Below are 9296 nucleotides of genomic sequence, written 5' to 3'. Positions count from 1 at the left end.
AGCTCGGAGCCTAGAGCCTGCTTCGGATTCTGTGTCTCCCTCGCTCTCTGCCCCTCCCCTGCTTACACTCTGTCTCCCTCTCTCAAAAATAAACATTGGAAAAAAACCACAGCAATACTTCCCAAATTGATCTATAGCTTCAATATGATCTCTATCAAAATCACACCTTGCTTTTTTTCTTTTTTTGCAGAAATTGAGAAGTTGATCCTATAATTCATAAGAAAACGCAATGGACATAAAATAGCCTAAACATTCTTGAAAAATAAAGAACAAGGGTGAATTCGCACTTCCCAACTTCAAAACTTACTGTAAAGTCACAGTAATCAAGACAGTATGGCACTGACATATGATATACATATTGGTCACTGGTACAAAAGTGAAAGTCCAGAAATAAATCCCTACACTTATGCTGAATTAAATTTTTTTACTAAGGTATATAAAGACAATTCAATGAAGAATCATATTTTCAACAAATGATGCCACAACTGGATATTCACGTGCAAAAGAATGAATTTGGATCCCTAAGCCACATCATGCATAAAAATTGACAAAATGGATCATAGATCTAAATGCAGAACTAAAAGTATAAAATTCTATGACAGGAACACAGGAGTAAATTTTTGTGACCTTAATATAGGCACCAGTCTCCTAGATGTGGTACTAACATCACAAGCAACAAAAGAAAAAATATGTATATAAATTGGGCTTACTCAAAATTAAAACCTTTTCTGCTTCAAATAGAACCACCAAAAAAAGTGAAAAGACAATCTACAGATGCAACAAAACATGTGCAAATAATATGGTCGACAAGGGACTTCTTTCCAGTATGCATGAACACTTGTGACTCAATAAAATAAACTAATTTGATAATGGGTCAAAGATCTGAATATACATTTCTTTAAAAGAGACACACAAATGGGCAACAAGTGTTGCTCAACATCATTAGCCATTAGGGAAGTCCAAATAAAAACCACAGTGAGATATCACTTCACAGAGAATACAAAGTGTTGAAGAGTATGTGGAGAAAATGAAATCTTACAGACGGCTTATCGGTAAGCAATACGGTTACAGATGGCAGATGGTGCAGCCACTTTAGAAAGCAATCTGCATTTCCTCAAAATTAAGTTACCATATGATCCACCAATTTTACTCCTAGTTATCTCCCCAAGAGAAATGAAAAGATATGTCGACACAAAAAATTTATACACGATGCATAGCATTATTATTCACAATAGCCCAAAGTGGAAACAACTCAAATTCCCATCATCTGATGAATGGATAAACACAATATGGCATATCCATAAAATGGAATATTATTCAGCAATAAAAAGGAATAAAGTACTGACGCAGGCTGCAACAAGAATGGCTCTGAACATTGGAGATTTTTATGGTGAGCAATTAATAGGAGGACACCAGCTCCTTTTAAGCGAAAACAGTCACAAAAGGTGTGTATATTGTATGATTCTATTCATATGAAATGCCGGAATAAGCAAATCTATGGACAGAAAGTAGATTAGTGTTTGCCCTGGCTGGAAAGATGAGGGGGGGTAATGGGAAGTGACTGCTAATTGGGTGACAGAAATGTCCTAAAATGGATTGTAGTGATGGTCTCACAACTCCCTGAATATTACTAAACACCATTAAATTGTATACTTTAAATAAGCAAATTGTAGGGGCGCCCGGGTGGCTCAGTCAGTTGAGCGTCCGACTTCAGCTCAGGTCATGATCTCGCAGTTTGTGAGTTCGAGCCCCGCATCAGGCTCTGTGCTGACAGCTTAGAGTCTGAAGCCTGCTTCAGATTCTGTGTCTCCCTCTCTCTCTGCCCCTTCCCAGCTCATGCTCTGTCTCTGTCTCTCAAAAGTGAATAAACGTTAAAAAAAATTTAAATGACCAAATTGTATAGTATACTAATTACATCCCAGTAATGCTACAGGGAAATAACTCTGGCTAGAGAATTGGAGGGAGGGGGCAGTTAGGCTACACGTTGTTATAATCTGTGTAGGAGACACTGAAAGCCTAAACTGGGGCAGAGACAGTAAAGACAAGATGTAGGAATATTTTGGAAACTACCCCACAATGGCAAAGTTTCCATGAAACCAACATTCCATGTTTTGCATGACAGTAAATGGCATGAGTATAAATTTCTCTAGTCCACGGGAAGGAAAGTAGCTTCAAAACATGTTACAAACGTCTCAAAATGTTCATACAGTTTGGTCCATTTCTAAATCCCTATCTTAAGAAAAACTTTTTAAAATGTTTTAAGCACCAAATATGTACTATAGCAATTAATGAGGGAAATCAGCCTAAATGCTCAATAATAGCAGACTAATTAAAAGAAATAGTGGTATATAATTAAATATTATGCAGTCATTAAAAGATTTAAGAAGTAAAATTACATAGGAAAATACACGCTATAATATTAAGGAAAATCCAAATATGACTAATCACACACAATGGTGTGGTCCTGGTGGTGCAAAAATGTGCAACGTTACTTTTTCCACACATTATGAATTTTGTTTCTATATCAATGTTTTCTCTGATTTCTACCACATATTACTTCTGTCCGAAAGAAGTATACTGTATGTACTTTTCAAAGAAAAACAACAGCCATTTTGTTCTTAGATTTGAAGTGCAATTCCACGGCCATCCTTCCCACCATGCCCAGGGTTTCCTGGAGCCCGTCTCTTGCCTGGCAGGGGTTGGATCCCACTTCTATCCCAGGGCTATTTCCATCTACTCATCTCAGCTGCGCCCATTCTTTCATGTCCTACTATTCGATTCCCAGAGAATCCCTCCAGTGCCTTTCCATGAATAGAGCCAGTCCCACTGAAATGTGCCCTGTAGAAAGTGGACTGGCAGGTACCCTGCCTCTGCTCAGAGTGGCGATCCTGCCAGGCAGAGGAGGAAGCAGGATTTGCCACCAGGTGGAGCCCGGGTCCCCAGAAATGGGGAGCCTGCCTCTTTGCACGTCCCCAACAGAAAGCACAAAGCAGGGGACTTGACACACCCACCACCTCACATGGAATGAACTTCTATTTTAATCTGGTTCAGCTCATTACTGAATGTGTAGCACGGGCAGGTTCAGTTCTGAAGTTGGCGGAGCGGGGGTCGTGGGGGGCAGGATGGCAGGAATGAGATGTGGGGGAGGTGCAGGCGAATGCAGAAGACCTATAAGATCAGGTCTCAGCAGTAGGAAAGCTGACCACCCATGGGAAGCTTCCCTCGAGAACACAAAGCCTTCTACTCATCTCTTTCAGGCCTCTGCTCACCGCCAGTTAGAAAGTCGACCAATTTACTCCGCTCAGCAGCCCGCTCCCCAGGTGCCGGCCCTCACGCCTGGAACATTCTTGCTGTGGAGTCCACATCTTTCTCCCTAGGACTCCCAGCCAGTGGTCCACACCTATGAGCCACCTCCAGACAAGCCTAACTCCTTCCCCACCATACCCCAGCCTCCCGGCCCCCAAACCTCTCCCCAAGACCTCCTCCAGACAACACCCAGGTGTTCAGATTTGCGTTTTCTTGTCCTAGCCTCCCTCTCTCTGCCCTCTTCCCACTGTACACGGACAACTCTGGGCCTGAGAGCGGCTGGCATCTGACTCACCTCGGTGCCCACCTGCACCTTGCCCGGAGTGACATTCAGCCAAGACCGTGGAGGAAGCCACAGCTGACTGAAGTCTCTGCGTTCCAGATTCCACGCTTCAGTATCAGCTCAGGTGGGGCTTCCTCCAGGAAGCCTGTCTGACTCCCCAGGTGAGTCCCGCTTCCCGGTGTAGATTCCCAAAGCACCTCTGGTCTAAGAAACCACGGAATACGGGTAATCGCCCGAGCCACACTGGGAACTTGGTGAGAGCAGGGACTGTAAGTCTCCTTTTCTGGGGGTCCCGGGAGCCCAACCCTAGGGCCTTCCGGGAGCCTGGCGCGGAGGCAAGCTGAGGCAGGAAGGAAGGGTGAAGGGTAAAAACAGGGAATAGGAGACTGAGTGAGTGCATGCACCTATGCCTGGGTGAGGGGATGGCAGCTGAGGTTGCCCGGGGCCCCAGACTGATAAAACGGGCACCAAACCAACTGGGTGCGAAAGCAGGAATGCGCGACCCCTACCGTGTCCGCGGCGGGTCCCGAGGCGCAGAGCGTCAGGGGCGGGGCGGAGTGGGGGCGGGGCCAGGGGGGGGTGGTCGGCGCTTGCAGGGGGGCGGGGCCGGGCGGGGGAAGAGGCTGCTGCGCGGGTCCCGGCGAGGTGCCGACGCGCGTGGACCGCGGCACCCCGGCTCTTGGCGCTCGCGGCCCTCCGCCATGCCCTCCTACACGGTCACCGTGGCCACCGGCAGCCAGTGGTTCGCTGGCACAGACGACTACATCTACCTCAGCCTCGTGGGCTCCGCGGGCTGCAGCGAGAAGCACCTGCTGGACAAGCCCTTCTACAACGACTTCGAGCGCGGCGCGGTGAGGAAGCGCGGCTGGGACCGGGCTGGGGACACCCTGGACCCGTCGGGGGGGGGGGGGGGCGTGACCGGGGCAGGGGGCGGGGGCGGGGGCGGGCGCCCGAGACCCGTTGGGGCGGTAGGTCCCGGGCTTGGGGAGTGTCCAGGACCCCGTCGGGACGGCTGGGACCCAAGTTCGGGGTGGGAGGCTTTGCAGAGTGAGGTCTGTAGGGCGCCGCGCTTCTCCCCTGGGATCAGGAGAAGGTGCAAGGTCTGCTCTCCATTTCACAAATAGGTACCCCGAGGCTCTGAGAGGTCCCTAACTGGGCAAGTCCTGTGGGCAGCATTACTTGTGCCCCACTTCGTAGGGCTCCTTCCACAGGTCGTGGGGTGGGGTTGGAGAGTCGTGCGGGTCCTTGCCCGGCTGTGACGCCCAGATGGCACCTCGGAGCAGCCTTAAGCTGTGGTGAGAAAGCACAGGTCTGGGGGTTCAGAGGCTGGGTTGAATCTGACTGCTAGTTCACTCTGCCCCCTCACTGGGCCTCAGTTTCCCCAAATGTCAAATGGAAGGGATGACTTCAGGCTGGTCTAGGAATCTGGTGAACCCAAGCCCAGCTGGTGGCCCAGAGTGATACTAGCAGCTGTCTTCACACCTGGGTAGCTCACATCCTCAGGACAGGTCCCCACAGGAAATCAGAAGGAAGGAACATGAGAACTTTTGCAACCTGGAGATCGTCTGACTCCCAAAAGAGTATACACTAGGGAATACTTCCACCCCAAGTGTGAGGGCTCAGTGCAAGAGGAAGGAGGGCTTCTCCTCCCTCCTTCTCAGTAGATACCCTGGAGCTGTGGGAGTCCACGGAGCAAAGGGAGCCCTGTGTACTGTACCTTGTGTCTGTGGTACCCAGTGCTATATAAGGCCCCATTTAGAAGCCAGCTCTTGACGCTGACCTGGGCATGAACTGCAGCCCTGTGGCTTTGTCCGTGAGCATGGCAGGTCATGGTCCTTACCGAGCATTTAGTGACTCTCCCAGTCCACTGCCAAGTGCATAGGAAATGTTCACTGTATGATTATTGTGACAGTCCCAACATGCTGCAAGTAGGTACCCACGGAATGTTCCCTTCCATCACCCACCAGTTCCTGAACTGGACCAAAAAGATTCAGACTTCACAAAGTTGTCTTTTTCACCACTTAGTTGATTATTAGGTTGAACCATATGAAAGTGCTCATAGTTGACAATTTTGAATAAACAAAACTGGGAATTTCATATGGTTCAACTAAATACTTCTTGGATAAAATTGATGAGTTCAGTTTTAGGCCTGTAGAGGCTAAAGTAAATAATATTCCACTCCTTTTCCCAACTCCAAACTCAAAGTGGGCTTGATTCCTATCCAGGAGCCTCAGAACCTTGGGATAAGGCAACTTGGCACTTAGCCAAGTTCAGCAATGTTAGCCTGGCTCAATTTCCCTTCAGGAAAAGTGAAGTGTTGAGTATAAAAACAACCATCTATTGTTTGGTTTCCCCCGTTAGGGAACTGGCCCTGGGGACAGTGGTACAGGAGGACTAATGAGACATCCATTTGGAAAGATGACAGCTGCCATTTCTGAAGCACCTTTATTTATTTCCGTTAGTTCATGGATTCCCCTAACACCTCAGGGAGGAAGACAGGGGACAGACTACCCCCCCCCCCCTTAATAGGCAGGTCGCAGTGGGCTCCATTGTCTTCTACACACACACACACACACACACACACACACACACACACACATACAGCCCTGCCGCACAGGGCACCCCATGTGTGGCTTCTCCCAGGAGGAGACACTGTGGTGTGGCCAGAACAGGGTCATTGGAAGAGGGGTGAAAGCACTGTTCTGTTCATTATCGTCACCTTGGGAATTCATTCAAATGCCTCTATGACTAAACACCTCAGTGAGAGTCCCAGAAGCAAATTTCAGGAGAGGTTTGCGTGTCCCATTTCCATCAGGGTGAGAGAGGGTGAGCTGGGAGGGGCTGCGGTGCTACAGGGGAATCTGCTGGCTCCTAAAGTCTCTTTGAAAAAAATCCACTTTTGAGAAAGTTCCTGTTGATGCAAAGTTACTCCACACTTTCTTGCACAGTCCAGAGCTACTTCCTCATTCTCCAGCTAGTGTCTCTTTAAGGACAGGCTGTCCCTATTGGGTAAAGGTAAAAAAGAAACCTTAGAGAAAATACTTGCTGAGAAGAATCGGCCTTCCCATTTTACTTGGAAAAGTGCTTCTATCATTATGGTTAACAACAATAACAACAACAACCATGAAGGCAGTGGATTCAGTCATTTCCAGGTCTTTGGCAGGTGAACTCCCACACTCCTCTATGCACAGTGCAGTCAAATGATAAGACTGATTTTGTTGTCAGTAAATTGAGTTGCAGATTCCCAGTTACTCTCATCAGAGTTCTACATACCGATCAAGGTCAGGACTGGGAATTGAAGCCCTCTCCAAAGGGGAGGTTCTCCCTTAAATGGTCACACCTTCAGTGGCTCCCCACTGCCTTCCTGGGAAAGCCCAGACCATGGACCCAAACAGCCCAGAGACTGGCTGCCCCTCCATGTCTCTCTTGTTCTCTGGGGAGCAAATATCTGAGTGAAAATGGGAGGCTCACTTGCAAGTCAGTCTGCACAGATGCACGCCATCCCAGAGCACCTGCCAGTCACTTGGCCAGTCACTGCCAGTCACAGCGATGCCAAGAAAATCAGACAATCAGTTCCCACTACATTTGTGGCACAGCAGAAGGTTGAGGCTGGTCTTGCTGCTAGAAGGTGCCATTGCAGGCCATGTGCAGACTACCAGCCCGCCAGCTCCCCGGGACCGAGCAGCTCAGTGCCGTGTGCTGGCAGGCTCCAGATTCTAGGAGATGGGCAGGCACAGTGGCCGTGCTGGGCAACCCTTCCATGGCTTTTGGGGTGATCTGTGTATCTGTGGCCCTGATGACAGAGGGAGAGAAAGGAAGAGGGTTCAAGCGGTGCATTGGGTGTTCTACAGGCCACAGGTTTGGGAAGCCCTGGACTCGGTGCCTCCCAAGGTACTTTCTAAGCCAGATTTCACCAATCCTTGAACTTTTCCCTCGATGGAAGAATCTAGAGTTCTCTGTGTGATAGTGAGGTAAATGGAAGGGAAAGGTGTTCATCCTGCATGTGACCCCATGCGTCTCTATTTCCACCCTCCTCCCACCAAACTGCCAGAGGAACCCCAGGAGGACTTCCTAAGAGGAATGGGAAGTTGGATATTTTCAGCAAGCCTCTTGGCTCTGAGCACAGTGAGCAGCTCACATATTGTGGTTACCAAAGATGCCAGACGCTTGTGGTTAGAAAGCAGAAGCCTCCTCCCTGTTCCCTGTGGCTTGGGCCAGGCCTTTGTGCTGGGATGGCACATCTTGGTCCCTAAGAGGTGTGCAAGCTCATCTGTGCTGCCAGAAATCACTGTCCTGCAGGTGAAAGAACCCCTCTACCGCACAGTGTGTCTTGTGGGAGAGCAGAATCCACAGGCAGGGTCCCAGAGGGCACTGACTCCCAGGCCTGCGTGAGGTCTGTATTGCAGTGTGCTAATGCCTGCGAAGAAGCCAGGAGGCCCCGGGGTGTAGGGTTGGCAGAGGAGTCCCAGTTAGGGGCTGGATCATCTGAAGAGCTGCGAGGAGAGGAAAAGAAGGGCACAGCTCTTTTGGGGCGGCTTCTGGGGGTGAGAGAGAATAGAGACTCCCCCTGAGCTGAGGCATGAGTGGGCTAGCAGGAAGGTTCTGGTGGGACAAGAGGCCGAGTGTCCATTTGGAGAAGCAGAGTGGGCACTGAGTGACCCACAACTGGACATCTATAGGGCCCACCCCCCACTCCAGGCCTCACTTGCCAGGGAGATCGTTAGAGACCTCAGCTCTCCCCTGGAGCCAAGACAGAAATTCCCACCAAACACTGGGAGTGGGCAGTGTGGGGCAGAGGGCAAGTCCAGCCTATGTGACAGGGAAGCTCAGTCAGCCCCAGTCTTGAGGTCATACTCTAGCTCCAAAGTGACTGACCATGGGCCTCAGCAAATTGCTTTACTCCCTGAAGCTCTGTTTCTTCACCCAGCAAGGGGGGATAATGCCTAGCTTGCCCGACCATTGAGAAATCCAAATGACATGATGCCTGAGGGACTCCTTTCTCTAAGGGTACAGGCAACTGGCTGCTGTATGCATCAGAACGAACCGGTCCTCCCGTCTGGACTCCTGAGGTCACTGCCTGTGAGCAGGTGTGAGCTAGCATGGGCTCCTTCACTGCGGCCCATCCCTGACTACACACAGCAAATTGAGTAGCCAGGAGTAGATGTGGGAGGAAGAAATTGAGCCCATGAGCTCACACCTCTTGGCTCAAAACCAGGAGAGAATTCCTGAGGGTAGAAGAAGGGCCGTGAGGCATTTTTGTTGTTGGCATTGCAGGCCAAGGAAAGGGAAGTCAGCATGCGGTGAGGCCTGGGCCCGGACAGCTGCTCCAGAGAAGTGGCTTTTCTGTGGCTCCAAGGGGCTGGCGGGGGCTGACAGTGTCTGTGGTATTGATGGCAGGGGTAGCAGGGAGAGGACGGCCATTCTAAAGTAAGAGGGGTCATGAACACCTGAGGCGGACACTCTCTTGGGAGGGCCAAGCCCAGCACCTTGGAATAAAAAAGGAAGGGAGTTGGGGCCAAAGAAGCCTCTCCGGGACCGTGTGATTCTCAGACGGAGGGCTAGATGTCCAGCTGGGGGTGGTAGCCGAGGAAGAGATGGAGCAGCTTCTCTGAGGGAGGGGACAGTGGAGTCTCCAGTCGCTGTGGCCCAGTGACCCACAGATGCCCTAGGATGGCGTGCATCTAGGCAACTTCGCTTGCAAGTGAGC

The 9296-nt window shown here is 50.1% G+C and overlaps 1 protein-coding gene across 1 annotated transcript in view; it reads left to right on the top strand.

Annotated features, from left to right (window-relative positions):
• The first annotated feature begins 4211 nt into the window (after nucleotides 1-4211).
• Nucleotides 4212-9296, top strand: part of ALOX5 (arachidonate 5-lipoxygenase) — a 49958-nt gene continuing 44873 nt past the window's right edge. Inside the window, exon 1 of the mRNA XM_049646324.1 lies at nucleotides 4212-4440. Coding sequence (XP_049502281.1) covers nucleotides 4291-4440 — 150 coding nt within the window. The 5' untranslated portion in view covers nucleotides 4212-4290. The remainder of the gene's footprint in view (nucleotides 4441-9296) is intronic.

Source organism: Panthera uncia, chromosome D2 (genome assembly GCF_023721935.1).
Source record: "Panthera uncia isolate 11264 chromosome D2, Puncia_PCG_1.0, whole genome shotgun sequence".
Taxonomy (NCBI): Eukaryota; Metazoa; Chordata; class Mammalia; order Carnivora; family Felidae; genus Panthera; species Panthera uncia.
The sequence above is the reverse complement of the archived record's forward strand: the minus strand, read 5'-3'. Positions and strand labels throughout refer to the sequence as shown.